This window comes from Orcinus orca, chromosome 8 (assembly GCF_937001465.1).
Source record: "Orcinus orca chromosome 8, mOrcOrc1.1, whole genome shotgun sequence".
In the NCBI taxonomy this organism is placed as follows: Eukaryota; Metazoa; Chordata; class Mammalia; order Artiodactyla; family Delphinidae; genus Orcinus; species Orcinus orca.
This window is the reverse complement of record NC_064566.1, coordinates 52,250,298-52,274,673: the sequence shown is the minus strand read 5'-3', so window position 1 is coordinate 52,274,673 and position 24,376 is coordinate 52,250,298. Positions and strand designations below refer to the sequence as shown.

Genomic DNA, 24,376 nt, shown 5'->3' with positions numbered 1-24,376 from the left:
CCACCATCTCTTCCACCCAGTTTCCATGGAGCCAAACTCGGAATGTCAGAGCTGGAATCCGCTTTAGAAACCATCCAAGGCTTCTGATCAAACATCTTTCTTTACAGGGATGAAAACCAAGGCCTAAAGAAAAGAAATCATTTGTCAAGGCCACATAGTGAATTAATGGTAAAGTCGGAACCAGAAACTAAGTCTACTGGCTATTCCAGTCCTATACGTGTTCTACCACACCAAGCTTTCTCCCGTCTCATATTTAATTCTAGAATACACTGGTTTTTAATAACATCCTTTCCATAAAAAGGACTTGTCTCTCTAATTAGATTGTAAATCCTTGGGGCCAGGGACCATGTTTTGCCCAACATTGTACATCTTCTCCTTCAGAACCTAGCATATGGTACTGTAGGCAGCCTATGCCCCTGTAGGCAGCCTATGCCCAATACCAGATGCAGGATTTCAACAGATATTGTGAAACTGCTATGTGGTAGGCCCAGCAATGGTTCCTGAGAACACAGAGATGAAAATATATTGTCTCTGTCCACAAGGAGCTCACTATCTAGAGGAGAAGGCAGATATGTCAACAAATGACTATAATTCAGGAGATGAGTTTTTAACAGTGGTGTAGACAAAGTGAAGCACAAGAAGAAGAAGTGACTAACTACCTGGATGGAATACAAAACTGGGTCCTAAGGAAGAATGAGAACTCATCAAAGACAGGGAATGGGAATTCTAAATAGAAGGAATAGTAGAATAAGCCGACACACAGAGACGTGTAGATAGGGTGTGTCAGGTGAAAACGATTGGTTTGGAGTAACTGGAGCTTAGTATATATAAGAAGCTGGACTGGGGATGGAGTAGCAAATAAGGCTAGGAACGAAGTTTGAGGTCAGCTGTAAAGTTGATGTCTATTCATTCACTCGTTCATTCTACAGACAGTAAGTACCCCCATGTGCCATGCGGCACTGTTGTAGGTTGTGAGATGATAATAAAAGTGAGAGCAGTAATAATAATGATGAAAATACAAGCATGGTTGAATTCCGAGGATTTGGAGTCTTGAGTTTAGGGTCCGTTCCTCACAGGAATCAGATAATCCAGATAATCCAGATATCTTCCATTTATTTTCATTTATTAAAAAAAAATTCAGTAAGCCCCTTCTATGTGCTAGGCACTGTTCTACCAACTAGGAATAAAACAGAGATCAAGAATTAGGGTCCATGGGAATTCCCTGGTGGTGCAGTGGTTAAGAATCTGCCTGCCAATTCAGGGGACACGGGTTCGAGCCCTGGTCCAGGAAGATCCCACATGCCGCAGAGCACTTAAGCCCCTGCGCCACAACTACTCAGCCTGCGCTCTAGAGCCCGCGAGCCACAACTACTGAAGCCCGCGTGCCTAGAGCCCATGCTCCGCAACAAGAGAAGCCACCGCAGTGAGAAGCCGGGTACCACAATGAAGAGTAGCCCCTGCCCGCTGCAACTAGAGAAAGCCTGAGTGCAGCAATGAAGACCCAACGCAGCCCAACAAATTAATTAATTAATTAAAAAAAAAAAGCATTACGGTCCAGGCTGTTATAGAGCTTACATTGCTCATGGCAGAGGCAGATAATATAATAATGAAGAAATACATCGCAGATAATGATGTGACACAACGGAAACAAAATAAGGCAATATGATAGAAAATGATGGGAAGGGGACATCATTAGACAGGTTGCACAAAGGAAACCTCACTGAGGAAGTGACATCTGAGCTGAATATAGTGTCAGCTGGGGAAAAAAAGCTGAGGGAAGAGCATTCCAAGCAGGAGAAACTTCCAGGCCAAAGACCCTGCCAAGGGTCCAGGCAGCTTGGTGTACCCAGGGACAGAAAGAAAGCCAACGTACTAGAACCTTGCAGGCCCCGGCAGGATGGTCTACAGTTAGAGGGCAGGCAGAGGCCAGGTCATGGAGGGGTTTTCAAAATATGACAAAAGGTTTAGATTTTATTCTAAGTGCAATGTAGAGGTTTTAAGCAAGAAGGTGACACTGAATGATTTACATTTTTAAAAGATAACTCTGGTGGTTCCTCACTCTACCTTTGGGTGGATCCAGTGCCTGCCACTGTCTGGCTATAGAACCCAAGTCGTGTGGCACTGTTTACTGGTGCTCTAGCTACATCTTCACAGACCTATGGAAAGAAGTCTCTGAGGACAAACTGCTTTTCAAAAGTCCCCCTGAGCTTGGAGGAGGTAGGAACAGAAGATCCATTCTCCTTGGTGCTTGGTTAGTGATGACGCCAGCAGTGGAGGAGGCGTCTGGTCGGTCGCAAAGCTTAGGACCTGGACGAAGGATGCTCCCACTCCATGTCTTCCATTGAAGACACTTTGTCCCCACTCAGTTTCGCTCATGAGGGCTCTGTGAAATTAAGGGCTATGTGCTCCCCCATCCTGCTTTCCTGATACCTCCTCCATCAGAATCTCTGTGTGCAGGCTGTCCTGGGAAGAGATGGCCCACTGACGGAGGAAAAAAAAGGACTTAGGAATATTCACATAGCCACATAAGTACCCATACAAATAAATATGGGTGAGCCTCATGTTCATTCTACAAACATTTATTTAGGCCAACTACATGCACAGTACCTGGAGATCCAAACGAACATGTCCTAAAATAACGGTAGGTCTTAAATAAATATGTTTTACATGGATGAATAACTCTGACCTGGCTGAAGAGTAGAAGTGGAGTGGGGACTGTTCACTTTACAAATAACATCAACTTTAACAGCTCCTATAAATAAGACTCTCCTCTTAATGTATCTAAATTAGACACAACTTTCAAGAGTCAATTTGTTCACCCTTTTCAGGGCATCACAGAAAGGCAATGTGCTAGAGTTGGCTTATAAGGGCTTGGGAGAGCCCAGTGGTAAATTTTCAGGAATTTTGCAAGCTGATTGTTAAACTCGGTCGTTACTAAACGGTAACATATAAATTTACAGTTAAATAATTTATATTTAAAACATGCGAAGTATTGCCTCCTAATTATTTTATTACATTTTACTATCAATGTTCTTGAAGTTATTTACATTTATTGTATCTGTATGATGGAAGCACTGCATAATGGTGTCCTACTGTGCATCTCAACTCCACATCCAATGATGTCCCTCAGTAGCCTGAAATTGGCCCTGATGGGAATATTTACACCATGGAAATTGGCAAATGCTATAAACCAGGGCTTTTTTCCCTTGGAGAACTGGTTGTTAAACATTTATCAGCATACCACTGTTGTAGTATGTATTATGTAGTCCTCTTATATTGATTCTTATATGGTAAATCTGCTTTTAGAATCTTACTTACAGAACTAAGTTGACTGAATTAAGAAAACTTTCCTTGACTCTGAACTCTATGGTCCTTATTGCTATATTAATTTTACATAATCAAGCAGCCTGCAGTCCAGGAGGAGGCCTGTTGGCCACAAATAACAAGTCACAAAAGGACTGTCTGAAAGAACAAGAATTCTGTTCAACAAACCTTTATTTAGCAGCTACTATGTACAAAACTGTGTGCTGAAAGCTAGGGAGGATATTAGACAAATAACAGTGAATGTTCTCACTTTAGAGGAGGTAACATAAAACCTTTGGTGATACAGTGCAACAAGGGCTATAATGGAGATACAGAAGCATGGAGGAAAGAAGGCCATTAGAGAGACTTCAGCGAGAACCTCAACTATAAGCATCAGTGTCTGTCTTGTTCTCCACTGTGTCCCTAGCACCTAGTACTGTGCCCAGCACAAGGTTGGCTCTCAATAACTATTGGATGAATGAAGGAGGTTACCTTGATCCTGGAAAAATAAGCCAGACAGATAAGAGTGGGTAGAGGGAGGTGTTAGAAAAAAACATACTGTGCAGAGGCGTAGGGAGAAAAGAGCTCAGCACATCTGAAGAGAGAGAAAATTTAATGTGGCATGAGGGGTCCAGGGGCCAGAACTGGTAAAGATGAGAGTACGGAAGAGTTCTGTGCCTCACATCTCTGTAGAGATCTCAGAAGACCAAAGGACTTGGCTTGTTCCGTGCAGCCCTGAGGGCAGAGCTAAGAGCAACGAGGGGAATCTCAGAGAATCAGATTTCAGTTAAAGAGCTTTCTAACAGAGCTGTCCAACAGTGCAATGGGCCACCAAGGAAGGCTGTGAGCAAGTTCCCTAAGGCAGAAGCAAGCAGGTGCCAGACAAACTTGGCGCAACAAATTGCTATGGGTAATTTTTTTTCCTGACTAGATTTTGGAAAAATTTATCAAATCTCCTTTTTAAAAGGATATTAGATAATATATGGACAACCGTCCTCAACAGCAATTCTACAGATGACACAGAAACTTTCCTCAAGAGCTTGTTTCTTATGTCAATCACTGATTAAAGCTGAGGGCAATAGGGGTGCTGAAGTCTCTCCCATGAGAGAATAATATCGCCGAGGTCTTCATTCCTTCATGAAGCAATTATTTACCCAGTATCTTTGTGTATCAGGGACTTTGCTAAATGCTGGAAATATAGATATAAATGAAAACAAACAAACCCTGCCCTCAGAGTGCAAGGTAGAAATGCAAATATTTACACTTCAACAGTTAAAATACAAATTTTTGCTATTTGCTAAAATTTTTGCTACCAAAAATTCACTTTGCCTGGGGGACTCAGAGAAGGCCTGAGAGAGAAATGACTCAGAGCTGACTTTTGAAAAGTAAAACAAAATTCACTAGATGAAGGAGGAGAAAGATAGTCCAGGCAGAAGGAAAACATATACAAAGCTACGGGGGTGTGAAAATGCACGGCCAGTCTGGGAGGCGAGTGGCTGGTGAAAGTATAGGGGAGGTGGCAAAGCCAAAAAATGTGTGGTCTTGAATCCAATGCTAATGATTTTGGATTAGAATCCATAAATGATAGGAAGTCAATAATGTTTTATCCTGTTATATATTTAATAAACTTTTTATTTTGGAAGGGTTTTAGATTGACAGAAAAGTTGCAAAGATAGTACAGCGTTTTTATCTAAGAACCATAGATCTTTCACCCTGTTTCCCCCAAGGTTATCACCTTACATAGGCATGGCACATTTGTCAAGACTAAGAAACCAATGTTGGTACATTACTATAAAGTATGGACTTTATTCACCAGTTTTCCCACTAATGTCCTTTTACCGCCCCAGAATCCAATCCAGGATATCACATTGCACTTAATGTTATACATTTTTAATTTCCAATAATGGGTTTTAAGTGGGAAAATGATGGGATCAGATTTGTCAGTAGAAATGATCAACATAATCCTTATGGCAGGTGTGAAGAAAATAGATTGGAGGAGCCACGCTAGGGGCAGAAGACTTGCGAAGAGGCTATTAAGAAAGTCCAGTAGGGGATGAAGATGGCCTGAGCTCTGAGGACAATAAGGATGGAGAGGAGTGTTGAGACCTTTTTTGTCTCATGGTAGAGACCTTTCCTGAAGTAGAATGGACAGGATGTAAGGGAGGCCAATCTCAATCCACCTCTTTTACCTAAGACATGAATATATGTGTATAGCAGACTTTAAACAAAGATGGAGAAAGGAAAAGAGCTCTGTCCCAAGTCCTTGGGATGAGGTTATTTCTGCAATTAAACACTAAAATGGGAATTCTCTGGAGGTCCAGTGGTAGAACTCGGCACTTTCACTGCCAAGGGCGAAGGTTCAATCTCTGGTCAGGGAACTAAGATCCCACAAGCCTCAGGCAGAGTGGCCAAGAAAAGGGGAGTGGGGAGGGAGGACACAATTAAACACTAAATTTAACTCTGAGTTCCCTGAAAGCCTAAGCAAAAAGGGAAACTCAAGGGAGAGGAAGTGGCTGGCCATGTTGGAGAAGGAGAAATTAAGCTTGAAGGGCACCCAGGGGCAGATCATGTTTGTCTCTATTTCGGAGAGCCCTGGGGAAGCTCTGTTTCCGGGATCACTGGTTCCTCCAGTGCTCTCTGTTCTTGGAGAGCATGGAGGTAACACAGTAGATGCGGAGCACAGCCATAGCCCAGGAAGTTATCTTTACAGACACAGTCAGAAGTGCTTCAACCTGGAAATGTGATTCCCTACCAGAGTGGGATGTGATTCAAAATCCCATCTTCTCTCTTATTCCTCCCGGTCTTCTCCCCTCCAACATTCACTGGAGTTTCCAGCAGCTCTGCAACAGAAGCTGGGCATGAAGCTGAGGTCCAAATTGGGGGTGGATGAACTTACAAAAGATGTCCAAGCTAGGGAGAGAGCCAGGACAAGGGCCCTGCCCTTTTTTTTTTTTTTTTTTTTTTTTTTTTGCAGTACGCGGGCCTCTCACTGTTGTGGCCTCTCCCGTTGCAGGGCACAGGCTCCGGACGCGCAGGCTCAGCGGCTATGGCTCACGGGCCCCAGCCGCTCCGCGGCATGTGGGATCTTCCCGGACCGGGGCACGAACCCTCGTCCCCTGCATCGGCAGGCGGACTCTCAACCACTGCACCACCAGGGAAGCCCAGCCCTGCCCTTTTGAGTTCAGATTTTGAGTGTTTCTTATCTGGACGGAGCTGGTGGTTCTCTTCTTAGGTCCTATTAATTCATACACTCATTCAGCACGAGGTATGTAGCACCAACCATGGGCTGGGGTGGGAAGCTCTAGGCTTTGCCCTCCCAGAGCTCACCTTCTGGTAAGAAAGACAACACTTTGACAAAAAGCTCTTACTCAAGAGGACTGAGTATGACAAACACTCTCAGAGAGGTGCAGGCCTCACCTGCAGAGGCAAAGGAGAGATTGTGTCCTGCTTCAGGACTGGGAGGGGGAAGCAGAGGAAGACTCCCAAAGTAAGGACCAAGGATCCCTCTGGGCTGGATTTCAGCTTGGGCATATGGTGTCTGTGGGTTCGGGGGGTAACTGGTAAGAGCATTCCAGGCTCCTGGAATTAGGCCCCCTTCCTTTTGAGATCTGAGTGCTTTGACGTTCATTATCTCATTTCATGTTCGAAATAATTGCGGGAAGACATTAAAATATCAAAAGATACTAAGATCCCAATTTTAGTATCGGGATCTGGGAAACAGACTCAGGTGGAGTGGCCAAGTCCACAAACAGAATTAAGAACAGCAAGTGTCCCGATTTCATCCAGAGGCGGAGTTCCGTGCACGCACCGCCGAGTTCCCTAACCTGAGCGCCTCTCGGTTCCTCAGCCCGCTTCCCCTCCCCGACTCGACATCTCATCCTTCCCCACCCCCAGTTCCCACCTGAAGCCTAACTGGGTTCGGTCCTCCTGCACTCTGGGCGCCGCGGGGAGTCAGGGGTTAAAACCCGTGGCCCGGGTGGCTCCTTCCCCCTCCCCAGCCCCCTCGCCTCCTCTCGGCGCCGCGCCTGGAGCGTCTGTCCCAGAGACCGGCACTAGAGAGGAGGGGGAAAGTGGGCCTGTTTCTCGGGTGGCCAATCCACCGAGCCCGCGGTGCCCCAGAGGAGGCGCCAGCGCTAGGCCAGCGCCAGGCCGGGGCTGCCTGCTTCCCGCGGCAAAGTACAAATGCGCCCGAGCGCGGCGCCTGGCGCCCTTGGCGTGCACAGCCGGCCCGCGCGCAGCCTCCCCCCGCGGCCGCCGCGCCATCGCCGCCGCCGGTACCGCCGCCCCGCCGGGCCCCAGGACCCCGCGGCCCGACCCCGAGCCCAGCGAGCAGAGGGCGCCTGCCGCTTCTAGCCCGCACGCCCGGAACAGCCCGCCGGTCCCGCGCGCCTCGCCCAGCGCTGCGCGCTCGGTGGACCCCTGTCCTCTCCTGTCTTTCTTCTCCACCCCTCCCTCTCACCTTCTCCTTTGCTTTAATCGCTTTCCCCTCTTGCATACCTTCCTCTATCCCTCCATCTCTTTCCCTCCGTTCTCTTTCCACCTTCCTCTTATTCCCACCTTGGACCTCCCTTTTTGTCCTCACCACCTTCTTCTCGACCCTTCTCTGAATCTCCACGGTAGCAGCCGCCCTCCCTGGGTCTGTGCATTGCTTTGTGGCGCTGTGCCTCAGTGACCCCCTCATCTCACTTTCTCCCGACTCCCCCTCCCGGCTCAGCGCCTGGGGGCCTGGCCCTGGGAAAGGAAGGATGGTTCCCGAGGTAAGGGTCCTCTCCTCCTTGCTGGGACTCGCGCTGCTCTGGTTCCCCTTGGACTCCCACGCACGAGCCCGTAAGTAACGGGTGGGTGTGCTGGATGGCAGAAGAGGGATGGGAGACCCGGGATGCGCGGGAAAGTGCCAGGACTTGGGACCCCAGACTGTTCTGACAGCCATCCAGGGAGCACCTGTACCGGGAGGGTGGAGACTTCTCTGCGGACCAGTATGGGCTCAAGAGTCTGGGAGACTGGGGGGAACTTGGCAAGACTCAGAGCCAAGGGGGCTGCAGCCATGGACCCGAGGAGGAGGGAACTGAGAGCAGTGGGAGAGAGGGCAGGGCGCTGTGCTTTTTGTGGGGGAGGGGCTATGCTTATTCCTAGTAGAGAGTCTGGTATGTTTGGCTGCAAGGGTGTGATGAAGACGAAGAGGCTATTGCATTTAAAGAGAGCCAGTGGAAAGAAAGAAGAGCTAACTAGGAGAACTTTCCCATTGCTTTTCTCTTTTGATGCTCACAACACTCCCATGAGGTGGGTATTATCATTTGCATTTTACAGATGAGAAAACTTAGGCTGAGAGAAGAAACGCGCTCAAGTTTACAGAGGTAGTGAGCTATCCAAAGTCAGGACTCTCCAGTTCCAAATCCTATGCCTTTTTCCCCTGTGTCCCACAGCATGTGGAAGGAACCCTGATTTGGAGTTGTGAGACACTGGGAGGTAGCAGGGCACAGTGAGATAGACCAGGGTCTTCACTATCCCAGATCTGTTGAATACCAGCTGGTAGGAGGGAGGCATGGAGGGCATGTCTTGGAGCCTCAGTTTGCTAATCTGTAAAATGGGAGTGAAAAATCCTAGGACTGTTCTGAGGATTAAATTCAAGAAAACATGGAAAGCGACCAGCACCAGCAACTAGCTGGTCCATGGTAGGTTCTTGAAAAACATGTTCCCTAATTCATGCTTTTCCACTTAGATACAGCGTAACTGCAAACAGTTTTTATAATCTCTCTGAACCTCAGTTTCCTCACTGTTTCCACAATAGGCTGGTGGACCTCCTCCCCATCTTCTGCCACTCTCTTGCAACGCTGTGAGGGTGGAAAACAAAACCAAAGATTCTCTTAAAAAGAAGGAAGGAGCTTAGTTCAAACCCTGACATACCCAATAAAGAAACCGAGGCCCAGGGCAGTGGTCTGCTCCAGGTTACACAGGGCGGAGCCTAGGATGAAACCCCAGTTTCCCAGCCTAGAGCTCTTTCCTGTCCACAGCTCAGCTCCCCCATCTCTGCCTTCTTTTGCACGTGACTTTCTGGAGCCGGCAGTGCTGGATTTTGTTTCATTCTTGTCTCTGATCATAAGGGCAGGCTGCATGTCTGGTCGTCTCTGGGCTGCCAGCAGCATGAGACTCATAGAAGTCCTTAGTAACAAGTCCTGAAAAGAGCCCAGGGTTGGTTCAAGTCCTGGCTCTGCCTCTTAGTAGCTGTGTGACTTTTCATAAGTGACAACTTCTCTGAGCCTCAATTTCTGCATCTGTCTAAGACCCATACGCACCTGGAACCCGAACACTTCATGGGAGGATTAAAGGAGGTGACTGTGTTAAGTGCCCAGCACAATGCCTACTACTCAATCAATGTCTCCTCCCCCTCCTGGAGCCCTGGAGGTTTCCTCCTAGTACCTTCCTGTTGTTTCTTAAAAGCGACTTAGCACAGGATGCCCTCCATGCCTGCCTCCCTTCCACTTGGCACATGGCTCTTAACCCCCAAGGCTTTTCTCCAAATTTCGTTGCCCTGGCTTAGAAAGATGTCCTAGAATCAGATCTTTCTGCAGATTGCTCATGTCCTACCCACACCTCTCCTTCTTGCCTCCCACAGTTTGTCAGCCCTCTACAGCCTTGCTTAGGTCACACCTCTTCCAGCAAACTCTCCCTGCCACCTGATGCACTCTGATCTCCCCTCCTCTGTGCCTCCACTGGCCTTTGGGCCATGTTTCTCACTAGGTGCTGCCAGTATTCCATCTCCCCTAGTCTGGAGCCTAGTTCCCGACGTGCAAGAAAAACCTCAGAGCAGAACTGTTGAGTTAATGTGAGGTGGACCGGTAGTCAGAGGGGTGTAAGATTCTGGGATGTCAAAGCCAGAAGAACATTTGAAAATCTTCTACCCCTCGATGTACCAATCCTTATAGTTAAACTGAAGCCCAGAAAGGGGGAGTGACTTGTCCAAAGTCACACAGCAAATTTATTAAAGCAAAGAACAGAGACCTGGATCCTAGTCCCCGATTTGTCACTTACTGGTTGTGTGAATTAGGACAAATCACTTTCCTTCTCTGAGCCTCATTCTGTGTAGTGCTAAAAAACCTATGAATCTAGAAACAATCCTATAGTCATTTGCCGAGGTCTTATTTGAAGTTCTCCTATGAAGACCCTCGTCTTAGTTTAGTAAGTTTAGTTAGTAAGATCTAGGGCCTGTTATAGATATGAAATCTCCTGGTGGCATCTTAGGTGCTTTCAGAAGTGATACCGACAGATGGAAATTCTCAAGCCCATGTGGTGTCTGACTCCTGAGGTGGCCCAGTCCTGCAAAATGCCTAGGTCCTGTGAACAGCTTGCTCCTTATTTAAAGCACAAGGGTATTCAAACAAAGGTTATTCTATCCTTGGCTCTATTTCCAGCCACAGATTGAGCCTTGATCCTAGCCCAAACTGAATCTCAACTCCAGCCACAGGCTGAGGCCTAATCCTAAAACACTACCATAGATCAAACCCCTATTCCATTCCCAGCTAGAGCCCTTAGCCAGGGTGGGATCCCTGACCTGGTCACTGACCAGTACTGTTGCCAGTCCCAGGCTGAGCTGCATGCGTACATGATGTCAGTCGCTTTGGGCACCCATCCCTCCCTTCTGTCTGTGGAACAAGAACCTGCCTAGTACCTTGACTCCCTTTCCAGTGCTCTTTCTCCTATGTCAGCTCCTCTTCTTTGTGCTCTTTCCTTACTAATTGTGCCCTCCACACCCCCCTTTAAGGTGTCCAGCACACTTCTGCTTTCTCATCTCTCCCTCCAGCCAATCCTGATTTCAGGAGAGAGTCAGTTATCAGGTAAAAACATCGGCTGCTCTATTCTATCTCCAAGGGTTATATATACTATGGGAATCAAAGATTTTGTTCCCAGGTGACAAAACCCCAGACCCCATAGGCAGAGATGGGGCGGGAAGGGAGCTCCCATGATATGATATGGTACAGAGGGCAAACTTGGAATTAGAAGGTCAGGGCTGCAGCCCTGGCTCTGCCACCACTTCCAACTGTGACCTGGGGCAAGTTGCCTTTCTCTGCCCCTGAGATTTCCCCAGCTGTAAAGTGAGATGGTTGGAGTCAAACAGATAATCATTGAGGACCATTCCAGCTTTAACATCCCATGAATCTAAGACTCTAAGACCCAAAGATGCTGTTGCCTTGGTTCTGAGTCTGCTCTGACCTTTGGAAAAGGGAGTTGGGAGAGTATGGGTCTGCAGCCTGGTACTCCTGCCCTGCCAGGGAGGAGTGGATAGATGGACTGATTCTCAGACACCAAGAGAAAGTGCCTAGAGGGCCTGGCACAGTGAGTACAGAGGGCTGACATCTGGCTCCAGTCAGGCCCCTCTCTGGGTCTGTCTAGGAGGTTCTGCACCTCCTCTCTCCCACCAGTAGAGGTCTCTGTCTCACTCACTGGCTTGCAGGCTGCGGAGCCGAGCAGGGCAGCAGCTGTGCAGTTGCTCCAGCTGTTGCACCTGTTCCAGGACTGGCCTCTCAAGTTCCCCCAGCCGCTGGCCACGGTGCCAGGCTCTGGGAGAGGGACCTTGAATCCTTTGGACTCCCAAAGAAGAGGACTGGCATGGGAGCAGTGCTGCTGGGAGGTGCAATGCACAGATAATTGCAGGCATCCCCCTGCCTCTGGGCAGGATCCCATCCCAGAGAAGCCTGTTCCACACTCTTCTGTTGCAGTCAGGATTCTTCCTTGTGTCTCAGCTAAATCCTTTTGTTTGCAATTTAAAGCCATTTCTTCTGATCCTGTCTCTTAGGGTATGGGTTTTCCTATAATCAGCTTCCACCTACCCAGATCTGAAGACTGGTATTGGAGTTCATGCTGGCAAAAATCAATGACCTTAGACAAGTCCCAATCCCTTTCGGGCACTCAGTGTCCACATCTGTAAAATTGGGGATTGGACATCATCTCTCAATCCCTAACTTTCTAAGATTCTGTAAATCTATAAATGTATATGTCCAAGGCAGAATGGAACGTAAATAGGGTCTTCTATGCCCCCTGACATTTGCCAGGCAACAGAGCTGCCTTTCCTGGTTTGACGACTGTCTCCTTTGAGGTCCTTCTATGCTCCTGAACATCTGCCATGTGCCAGATACGAATTCAGCTTCAGGGAAGTGAGGGCCCTTTCCCTAGGTTGCACAGCTCAGCCACTGAGGAGCGAGGTTTTTACTTCTGATTCCCTTAGGAGACCTCCCCCATCGACTGCCAGTGCCCAGAGCAGAGCTTATGTCTCAGAGGGGAGCAAGTTTGTTTGTGTGAAAAGGAAGCTATACATAAATAAACTATGGCTGATTGGGCACGAGGGAAAAGATGTGAATGTTCTCACATTCCCTCGCAGGCTGGCTCTCTCTAAGGTTTTTCCTGAGTTCTCTCAGGCTGCGGACAGGCCAGCCACAGTTCCAGCCCCAGCTCCACCTGGTGCCATTTTCGTGGTCTTATCCAGCCTCTCCTGCAGCCCAGAAGTTTCTTTCTTGTCTTTTCTGTCTCTTTTTGGAAGAATTCCCAGCCACACTACCCACTCCTGACTACTATGAGAGACCTTTATCGTAGCATGAGGGTTTCAAGGCAGAATGTGCATTGACCTTGGATGGGGCAGTTTGGGAATTTTGACTTACACGTAAAGATCATGGAATCGCTCAGCCGCATACCTCCCCAGGCTCCTGGCCTTTTTGTACATGGTGTTTGGTTTGGTGGGTAATTTGGGAGTTCAGATGATGGGAGACGGAAAGGGGAGGTCAAAGGCTAATTCCCGTTAGGTGGCAAGATCAAAGTGCCTTAAGGGATTTGGCTCTCATGTCACATCATGAATATCCCTTTTTGTTAAAGCAAGAGGTTTCCAGGATTAAGGACCAGCAATCACCTCCTCTTCCAGAACCTCCCTCAACTCCATTCTTTCATCATACATTCATTTATCAAGTGCCAACTATGTAGCCTCTGCACGGAACACGGGAGATACAAAAATGAATGAGATCTTGTCCTTGCTCTCAAGAAACTCAGTTTAGTAAGGAAGAGGAATCCATTCAATAAGTATTTCTAATCTAGTATGATGAAAATTGTGACAGAGGGCTGAACTCAGTTCTGTGGGACCCCACAGGAAGGACTGGCCAGTGGCCCGGAAGGTTTGGGTGGCTTCACGGGGCGGCATCTAAACAGACTTTGGAAGAATGAGGAGTTGGTCAAACGTTGGAGATGGGGGATCACATTCCAGGTGGAAGAAACAGCGTGTGTAAAGGCACAGAAGCCTGAAGGAGTGTGGGTGGGGGCTGGATGGGGGGAGTGAGAAAGTTAGCAAGAGGAGGTGAGGCTTAAAAAAGGGCCACCACCGAGAGTTCTGCTGGAAAAGCAAGTGGGAGCCTGCTCGTGACAGGCTGGGGTGACGTGATAACACTGTGACAGATACCAGAGTCTCTCTGATAAATGTTGCTACCCTGAATTCAGATTAGGTCAACCTGTCTCTACCTTGTTAACTCCTTCAAGGTCCAGGTCAGGCACCTTCTCAGGGAAGCCTTCCCTCAAGCCCCCATGCTTCCACTATTTTAGAACTTGTCAACTGTATGTATCATATCTATCTGTCTTCTTCATTAGGCTGTAAGCTCCTTGAGGGTGGGGAGGGTGTCTTATTTAGCTATGTACAAGGCCCATGGACATGTATGACTTGATATACAAAATGCTCAATCAGTGAATGAATAGCAGGAACTAATGTTACTATTACTAATGATAATAATACATCAAAACTAATGACAATAACATTTACTGCCTGTTGTGCTAAGAACCCCACATTCACCTGGTTATTCAGGCCTGAAACCTCAATCCCATCCTTGACTGCCCTTTCACCCTCTCCACCCACATCCAGTCTGTCTGAAAGCCTACCTACTGTACCTACTTAGTGTTCCTCAAATCTGTACTTTTGCCAATCAGCACTGCTCCTGCCTTGGTCCAGGCCAGCATTATCTCAAAACAGACGACTGTAACAGCCTCTCCCTGGTCTCTCTGCCTCCAGTCTTGCTCTCCAATCCATTCTCCATTCCTGCAGCCGCAGTGTTGATTCTAAAATGAAAACCTGACCGTGGGCACACCCCAGTTTAAGGCCTTTCTGTGGCTTTCCTTTGCCCTTGGGGATCTCAAGGCCCTTCGTGAGCCTCTGCCTCTTTCTCCAGCCTGATCTCTGGCCTCTCATCCCTGCCTTCCCATTTTCTACTCCAGCCTTTCTGACCACTTTCATGGCCGTATCCCAGCCCAGATCTGTGTAGGTAGAAGTGGTGTTGAGGGAGTCTGGCTTGTGAGTGGAGCTAGGAGAGTGCAGGGAACCACAGGAAGCAAGGTTGGTGAGGTTGAGACCTGGGAGATTTGACCTTAATGGCAGGCACCATGATGTTCATGCCCTAATAGAATTCTGGGAGTAGAAGGAACACCATGAGAAATGGACTGTTAGGGAAGTTTGGGGTCAGCACCCAGGTCTGCTTTCTGTCTGTTTGTTTTTAACCTACCATTTAATTGAGCATCTAATATGTGGCAGGCATTAGGCATATTACACATATTATTTGACTTAATTCTGCAATAACCCCCAAAGATTATTACTAATCTCATTGAACAGATATGGAAACTGAGGCCTGGAATGTTTAAATAGCTTGTCTAAATGCAGGCTGCAGATAAAAGCCAAATCCAGTTTGAACCCCAGCCTATTGGACTCTGAAGCCAGAGTTTGGGAACTACATACACACTGGGTAAGGGGTTTTGAGGGGTGTGAGACCTGTCCCACTTTAATTCTTCTTTGTCTCTCTAAAGCCTGGAACAGGGCCAATCGTCCTCCACAAACAAAAACTTCCTCCACTAATGTCTTTTTCCTGGGTTAGACATCACTGGCGGGGCACGTTAACTCCGAAAGTCCTCCGAGGGAAGACGCAGTTGGCCCCTGAGTTGGAGAAAGAGATGATGGGTGGGATGAGATATGGTGGCGAGGTGGAGAGAAGAAGCAGGGCAGGCCTCAGGCCAGGGCTGGAGTGGGAAGGCCACAGAGGACCAACAGAGAGTGGATGGGAAGGGAGGGCATAAGAGAAACAGACTTTGCCTCCTTCTCCATGTCATCAGGATCGGCTGCACTGGCTGCCTGAACCTCATCCTAGCCCCCCTTGGAGCCCCTGAGAGCCTAGGTGTATGGGACCATCAACACATCCGAAATCATGGAAGCTTGAAATGATCGAATCTTAGAAGCACAACATCCTACAACTCTAGAAGCTTTGTGTTCTAATGAAATGTAGAATCTTAGAAACCTAGAACCTTGGAATCTTAGAATTTTGAAATCATGGATTCAGAAACTATCTGTACAGTAAACCCGTGAAGATCCAAGTTCACCCCCACCCCTTATCTTGCAGATGGGAAACTGAGGCTCAGAGAAGGAACGAAAGAGTCTTCCTCAACATCACACAGTGATTTCGTGGCATAAGGAGCTAGATCCCCTTCTACCAGCCACGTGCAAGGATGGGGCAAGTGCCAGGACTGTGGGGACGGAGGCAGCCTGAGGTCTTGGCAGTTCTTCCTCCTGCCTGGTTTTGGCGTGGCCCTGGGCACTCACCTCCCTAGAAGAAGAGGGAGCTCTGGGCAGTGCTTCTCACCTTGGAGGGCGTGGTGGGCCTGGGACTCCTGGGGTTGGGGGACAGCTTGCCAGGCCTCCACATTCTTAGCTGCTGCCAGGTCCGTCCCAGGCCAGGGCTGAGACATTCTCTCTGTCTTCATGCTCTGAGCCGGAGGGGAGGGGGAGGGGTTGCCAACTGGCACAGGGGCCGGGCTACAGGGCCGCCCCAGAGAAGGTGGGACAGGTTTTCTTCAGCAGCAAGCCTAAGACGTAAGGCCACAGCGGTGTTGCAATCGCTCCCTTCTCTGGTGGGGGAGGGACTGAGGAAGAAAGACATTATTCAATCCTCGGAGCATTGGGCTGGCTCTGCGGAGCACCCCAGCTGGGTCTGTGTCCTGCCCTCTCTGCCAGCAGCGGCTGAGAGATAAACACAGCTCATTTGATACGGGCCAGCCGGGGCCTTGCTGGGAACGGGATCTGCTGTCTGATCCCCCCTCTAACCATGCGGGGCTGGAGAGTGGGTGGGGAGCAAACCAAGCCTTGGCCGCCCCAGTGGCCACTGAAGCACAGACTCTGAGGGCATCACGACCGCGGCCTCAAATCCTTGTTTTGGGGAGGCCCAAGAGGCAGAGCAGAAGCAGTGCAGGGACCCAGGGAGGCTGGCCTCAGCTTCTCACAAAGGAAACTTTCTAAAGGTTCGCAGTGGCCCTTAGCTCCTGTCCTCCACTGCAGGCCATCCCCAGCACAGAGAGGGGACTCTGGCCTCGCGGGTGAGCTGCCCTTGCTACTGTACTGCTTTCGATGCTCCATGATTCTGTGAGTTCAAACATCTAAGAGAATGATTCAGAAAGTGTGAGACTCTAGAAAGTGTGCAGGAGGAGGCATGAAAGGCAATCTCTAGATTCTAGACCAATAGGGGACCCAGAGAAAAAAACAGTGAATGGGGGATGGTGGCCCGGGGGACCGAGAGAATAAACCTCTAGGCCCTGAGTTTGAGCAGGTGAGCATGGCAGGTGAGGTGAACTAAAGGGATCTCCGCTTGGGAACCTGGGGTCCTGGGTTCAAATCAATAGGTGGGTGGCCTCAGGCAAGTCACTCAGTCTTTGTGATCCTCAGTTTTCTCATCTAGTTTTCTTATAATCATGGTAACGATCCCAATGACCCTGCAAAACTGACTTTATCCTCTTGAATCTTGAACAGATGATAACGTCCATCTTGCAGGGTCATTGTTACCATAATTATCATAATAATAGCATTCAACTAAGTGTCAGGAATGGGGCTAAGTAAGCACTTTCCAAGCATTATTCAATTTAATTCTCAAAACACTGATGTTAATAAGATAATTAAGTAATTTATGTAAATAGAATATCATCAACAAGTGTTGGTTCCTTTCTCCAAATTTCAATCTCATTTAATTCAACACGTCTTTATGGATACTCAGCTTGTGCTGGGCCTCCCAGTTTCTCCCTGAAAGAGCTTAGATTATTCTTTGGATAATGGAGAGGTTTTTGTAGGAATGATAGCATCCCTTCTGGGTTGTAAAAATCATCAGGTACCTGTATGGAGGAGGGCTGGCAAGGATAGGGCCAGAGGCAGAGGAACACAGCAAGGGGGCCTCAACACCTGACCTGGAGCCCTGACCTGGGGCTAGGTGCTGAGCCGGCGAGAGGTGAGGACATGAGTGTTCTAGACAGAGCTCGAAAGACTGGGCAATTGATGGGCTGTGGGAGGAGAGAAGGGGTGGAGGTCTCAAGAAAGAAGGATTGCAGGAGAGATATCTAACCCACATAAGGAAATAAACTATTCTAGTCATTCTTAGAAGCATTCATCTACATATTGACGACTGATACGCAGATTACAAAAGTAATCAAGTGATGTACAGTCACAGTACCAATGACTATTTTTAAGGATATTTAAAAGTCAGTTTCCTAACAACCTTTCACTAGGCAGCACTTTGTTTTCCCAATTCAAGCACTTTCCATCAGAACTCAATGAGATATAGGGACACGGTAGAGTATGAAAGCAAGAAAGCTGCTGACAGTGGCTTTATTCGAAAGATAGGTCACATGGCCCAGAGAAGGGGTGTGTGTGTGTGTGTGTGTGTGTGTGTGTGTGTGTGTGTGCGCGTGCGCGTGGGTGCGTGTATAGGCAGGGGAGCAGCAGAGGGCAAGGGAGGGGAGGGTGCAGAGATGTAGTAAATAAATAAGCAAAATGGGACAAAGGAAAAGGAAGCAAGTATGATTATGAGGGCAGAAGGAGCACTGCCTTGTGAGTCAGGAGACTTTGGCTGTCATCCCTGCTTGATGACTGACTTACTGTGTGTTTTTCGAGGTGTAGTTTGGCCTCTCTGGGCCTCAGATCATTCATCTAATTATAATAACTAACATTTACACCACAATTTAAATCTGTAAAGCATGTTCACTGCTTAATCCCCTAACCACGCTGTGAGAGAACTTTCAAGGTTCAGAGAGGGACAGTGACATGCCCAAAGTCACACAGCAAGTGTGTGGTCAAGCTGATATTCAAACTCAGACATTCTGGCCCTCTGACTAGGAGAGCATGTCCCGTGGATTCTCCTTCACTTGAGTGGTCCAGATGACATCCTTCCTAGAGCCAGAAAGAAGGAGGGATGAGGCAGGGACTTCAGGCTGGAGCCTCCTGGGACTGACAAAGCACTGGTTGGTTTGCCAGGCCCAGACATGTTCTGCCTCTTTCACGGGAAGAGGTATTCCCCCGGCGAGAGCTGGCACCCCTACCTGGAGCCCCAGGGCCTGATGTACTGCCTGCGCTGTACTTGCTCCGAGGTAGGTTCCTCTGGCCACCTGTCACAGGTATGTCTGGGAGACCTCCAGTGAAGGCACCCCGGAGGGAGGGAGGACAGCCTGACTCTGAGGGTCAGGGGCACTCTGGAACTGGGCCCCCTGGAATCGTGCTCTGTCAGCAGCAACGGAGGGACTTGGGGCCACACCACTTCACTACTGGGTATCTAATACATAGGCATAGATGCCTACTGTGCGCCTCCCAGAGATAAATCACACAGTGGGTCAGTAGCTGGGCTGGGATGAGGACCCAGGCCTCCCATCTCTCATCCAGCCTTCTTTCCTGCTGGTGCCAGCCTCCCTGTGCCCATGCAGCAGAAGACAGCCTTCCTGACCTGACCTCCTAATCCTTCCTTTCCTCGGGCTATCTCCTCCAGCCACCTCTCTTGCCGCCCTGCCTTAGGATGCGTTCTCCCAATACCACTGGTCCAAGTATTTATTCTTTGCAGCTTCACCCAAACGCCACCTCCACCAGGAGCCTTACTTGATCCCTCAGCTGGAAGTATTTTCTTCTGGGAGGCCACATAAGTTTCTCTGTCCCTTTCTCCTGATCACTGTTGGCCAAGTAAAATGGTTGTCTGTGTCTGTTAGTTACTGCCTCGCCTAGATGGAGCCCTGGGAGCAGGTCTTCCTAGGCATTCACTCATGCCCATTTCGGGGTCCTGCAGAAGGCTATACCAACTGGGGCAGAGACCAGATCTTCTGTTAACCTCTGACTCCCCCCAGCCCACCCCAACCCAGCACCCTCCACAGACCCTTGTACAGTCAACTGGGTGGAATAAACGAGACCCCCACGTGGTCCAGAATCCCCAGGCCAGGCATGGGGTTAGAGGATGGCGAAGGAAGGAGTGATTTAGAACAGGGGTCCCCAACCCACGGTACCGGTCCGCGGCCTGTTAGGAACTGGGCCGCACAGCAGGAGGTGAGCAGTGGGCGAGTGAAGCCTCATCTGCCGCGATGCTCCCCATTGCTCACGTTATCGCCTGAACCATCCCCCCCATTGCTCGCATTACCACCTGAATTAATATTCCCGCCCCCCACCCTGCCCTGTCTGTCCGTAGAAAAATTGTCTTCCACAGAACCGGTCCCTGGCACCAAAAAGGTTGGGGACCGCTGATTTAGGAGGCTTGAACCCCCTCGGCCCTGGCTTAGCTGCCCAGTCTCATTGGTGTGAAGTCTGCAGCTCTCTCTGTCCAGGGGAGGGTGCTGAGGGGAGGGAGTACCTAGCTCCCAGCTGGAGCCAGCCCCTTAGCTCCTCTCTTTCCCTGCACAGCCAAGGCTGTGAGAGCCTCCCTTGTTAAAACAATCCTCAGGGTGGGAGCAGAGAAGAGCTTCTGAGGAAACACTGGGACATGGAGGCGGGGTGGGCCAGCCCCTCTCCTGACTCTGACCACTGGGGTCTCACTCCTCCTGGGGTCTTTCCCTCTGATTCCCCACTGCTTCTACCATGCTGGCCCCTGGTCGAACCTGATGCCAGTGGGAGCACAACCCCCCATCCCTACTTCCCCTTGGTTTTCCTTAGCACATCTGAGGCCAATCAGCTTTTTCAGAAAGAACTTTGTGAAATATAGCCAAAAAACAGGAAGGAAACCATAACAGAAAATTCCAGACATATCATGCGGTCCAGTTGACAAAGTCCAAGTTTTGTGATCCAGTGGAGCTAATTCATTTCTCCCTCCCCGGAGTTCACACATACACAGTGTCCTCACCCCAAGGGGCTGTAGCCGGCATCCCCCCAATACACCCTGAATCCCTTCCTTCTCTCCATCATCACTGCTCCCCCCTAATCTAAGCCACCTTCCTCTCTCACCTAGGCTGCTATGTGAGCATCCCATGAGGTCTCCCTGTACCCCTTTCTAATCTGTCCTCCGCACAGCAGCTAGAAGGATCTTTTCTGAACAAAAAACTAATCATGTCATTCAAAAATCTCTTAAAACCCTCCAATAGCTTCTCGTTGCACCTAAAGTAAAATTCAAATTGCCTGCTGTGGGCGCTATGTGATATGACTCTGCCTTATTCTCCAACCTCATTTCCTACCTGCACCAACACTTCAACTCATTCCGACTTGTTCCTCCACCCGGAATGTTCTTCCCCCAGATCTTCCCAGGAATGGTTCCTTCTCATCTTGCAGTTTATAACATAAAGTTGCCTCCTTATGAGGCTTTCTCTATGGCTGTTTCTAAAATAGTCTAACCTTGTTAACGCAATCACATTACACTGTTTTATTCCTGTTATAAATTTAACATCTGACATGATCTTGTTCCTACTTATTTATTTTTTATAGTCTGTCTCCCCCTGCTAGGGGGGAGCTCCGTGAGACAGAGCTCTTGTCTCTCGCTCACTGCTATGCCCCTAGTGCTCAGAAGAGGATGTGGCGCCCAGCTGTCATGCAGTAAACATTGAGTGAATGAGTTAGTTCCCGCCCCCTCCACCAGAGGCACTTTCATGGAAAGTGCACAGACCCTGCACAGTGCTCACCTGCTGTGTGTCTTAGGCAAATGGACCTCTCAGAGGTTCTTTTCTCATTTTGAAATGGTGGATAATAAATAGTATCTACCTCTAGGGTTGTTGAGACGATGAAGTGAGAGAATGCATTTCTATATAACATAATGCCCATACCTAGTAGCCACTCCAAATGGTAGTTATGACTTTCCTGAGAGGCACCCCTTGGCTGCAAGGCCTCCTGCCTTGCCCCTGCCCTTTCGTCCCCACAGCCTGTCTCTGCCTTACTTCCTGCTGCATGTCGCTCATCATCATCTCCACCCCTTGGTTCCTTCAACGCCAGAATCAGGAGAGAGATTCTAACTCTTCAGACAACACAGTTCCTCATACTCTACCCTGGTTTCTCACCTGAGGGGCTCCGTTCACCCTCTGGACATTTATCAAACACCGCTGTGTGCCAGGCCTCTAGAAGGCCCCTTCTGGAGCTCAGACCAATCCTGTGGACTCTAGGATGTCCCTTAGCACTGATGAATCCTTGTCATCACTTCTGGCCATCTGGGGAAGCAGTGACCCCAGAGAGACTAAGGCCTGCTCCAGGGTTCTCCATGGGGCAGGAGGCTGCCTTGGGAGAAGTGTTTCGGGGGCACTCAGCTGGGGCTGGAAACACACTTGCCAACTCCAAAGTTTAAACAAAGCTGGCTCCATCTGACTAAGGAAGAGACCATCTCTCCTTCCCCTCTTGGCTCTCATTCATTCACTCATTCGTTCATTCGAACTTCAGCAGGCACTTGTTTGGAGCAAGGCCCTGTGCCCACAGTTCAGAGAGGAGTAGAGTGAGCCTTGGCCCTTGTTCTTGGGAATTCGCGGCTGAACAGAAGAGACAGATGTAATGGTTTGTTACAACACGGGGCAACGCCCTTACAGCAGAGGGAGAGGAAAGTGTGGGACGTCTGTGACAGGCTGACAGACTGCCTGGGAACATCTCCAGTGGTGGCCTCTCCCTCCAGTTCTTCTGTTTCTGCTCATCTCTGTGAACGCTTCTCTGCCCCTTCTCTCTCGTTTGCTGTATTTGAAAAAGTCCAAGATTTCAGGCCCTTCCTCTGGTACCAATCCCAAGGCTTTGTGTGGGATCAACCACACCTCCCAGAGATTTAGAGAGCAGATCACAAAGCCCTGAGTCTTCTCCACATCCTGTTTCTAGCTGTGTCCCCATCCCTGTCACCTCCCTTTCTGTGTCACACTCCTCTCTTAGCCCTGAGGCTCAGGTCCAGAGGTAAAAGAACAAAGCCCTGCAGTTAAAAAAGCACAGAGTCAAGATCAACGTTAGAATAACCCAGTCTTTCACTTGTATTTCTCAAATACCACAAAGGGACACAAAAGATCTGTGTAAATCCAGGCACACGGTGCCCTCCTCCGTGTGGGGGAGGGACACGGATGGGCGAGCCACACAAATAAGGAGGGGAAGGGGAGAGACTGGACACACAGAGTTTATCACTTTTATCCCATCGCAGGCTTAAAACGAGTACAGTGCCCTGCAGTTGGGAGGGGGTTTGGGGAGAGGACGGTGGGAGACAGTGGCTCCTTGGAACTAGGACTGACCCCTGTGTCCCCTTCAGAGTGCCCATGTGAGCTGTTACCGCCTCCACTGCCCGCCTGTCCACTGCCCCCAGCCTGTGACCGAGCCACAGCAGTGCTGTCCCCGGTGTGTGGGTAAGTAGCCACGCTCCTGCCCTCGTGCCAGCCTCCCGCTTGCCCACTGACACTTGACCCACTCCTGACACAGGCCTCCAGCTGAAGGAGACCCCTGGAATGAGAGGGGCAGTCTGCAGACACCAGAAGTGTTAAGACACCAAGGTGCTCAGGGGAAGACATCCTCCATGGATCCCCAAGGAGGGCTGGGGTAGCCACAAACTTCTCGTACATAAGTAGCTGTGTTTGAAGACAGAGAGAACGTGGAAAATAGCTGAAGGAAAATGGGCATATGCTTGGCTTGTTGACGACACACATGGTCTCCTATCGCTCTTGGGCTGGCCAGAGCCTGAGTGAGTGGACGTGCCTTGTGTAAGTGCAAGTGAGTGAGCTGGGGCTGGGAGGCCCTGCAGCGTCACCCCAGGATCAGCCCAGGATTACCACCAGGGGCTGGGACTGGCCAAAGGAGTTGGAGTACATGTGCTCTTAGATTCCTCCCAGGGCTGGGGTTTAGGGCTGCTGTGTGCCATGATGCTAAATGTCCATGATTTTAAGAATCTGCTGGGAGCCTCTGAGACTCGGATTCTAGGAAGCAGAGGTAAGAGAGAGGAGAGGAGAGGTGGTCTGAGAAGAAACTGGCAGAACCAAGTGGCAAATGAGGGGCAGCCAGTGGGGAGGCCAACTCAGAAGGCAGGGCCACGTTGAGAGGCGCATCCACGCTTCGTAGCGTTAAGGTGATGCGTACAGCTGATTCACTTCGTTGTACAGCAGGACCTAACACAGCACTGTAAAGCAATTATATTTCAGTAAAGATGTTAAAAGAAAAAAGTTCAGTTGGGTGAGAAAAAGAAAAAGAAGATGGTGAAGGGAGGGAGGCTCCAGACTCTGGAATCATGGCTCTCCTGGGGAGCTGGGGACCTGTATGGAGGATGTAGGTAGAGGGCCTCCTTTTCCAAGTGGGACCCCAGTAGGGATCTGACCATGACTCCAGCTTGGGTCATAGTTTCCTGATTCTGGATTCCCTAGGGGAGCAGAGGCTTTGTGCTTCATCCCGCCTAGTGAGGGGGCATCACGCCTCCTCCCCAGCTGAGGCTGACCCCGGGACTCCCGACCACGCCTTGCGGACTGTGCCTTGGCCCAGACCCCTTCTTCATCACAGGCTCCTCCCTCCCCCTCTCTTACCCAGCCTTGCCCCTTTCCCTGCCTGGTCTGCGTGTTCTTCAGCTCCTAAGACTCAGCTCAGCCATCAGCCCCTTCAGGAAGCCTTCCCTGACCACCTGAGTTAGGGGCGCCTCCTCTGTGCTGCCACAACTTCTGTGCTTGCATCGCCCTAGCCCATACCACACCAGTGTCACTGCTTGGGACCTGTCTCTACCCAGTGAGCCTGTCAGTTTCCTGATGGGAGGGGCCGGGTCTTATTCGCGCTCCATTCCCATTGTGTAGCATGGCGCCTGGTGCAGAGAAAGTGCTTAGTAAGTATGTCTTGAAAGAATGAGCAGGTTGTGACCACCTAGAG

At 49.5% G+C, this 24,376-nt stretch overlaps 1 protein-coding gene across 2 annotated transcripts in view; it reads left to right on the top strand.

The window, feature by feature from the left end:
* The first annotated feature begins 7,384 nt into the window (after positions 1 to 7,384).
* CHRDL2 (chordin like 2) overlaps positions 7,385 to 24,376 on the top strand; it is a 32,039-nt gene continuing 15,047 nt past the window's right edge. For both annotated transcript variants that reach the window (XM_004279792.3, XM_004279791.3), the window contains exons 1-3: positions 7,385 to 8,130; positions 18,602 to 18,714; positions 22,788 to 22,881. In XM_004279792.3, coding sequence (XP_004279840.1) covers positions 8,049 to 8,130; positions 18,602 to 18,714; positions 22,788 to 22,881 — 289 coding nt within the window. In that variant the 5' untranslated portion in view covers positions 7,385 to 8,048. The remainder of the gene's footprint in view (positions 8,131 to 18,601; positions 18,715 to 22,787; positions 22,882 to 24,376) is intronic.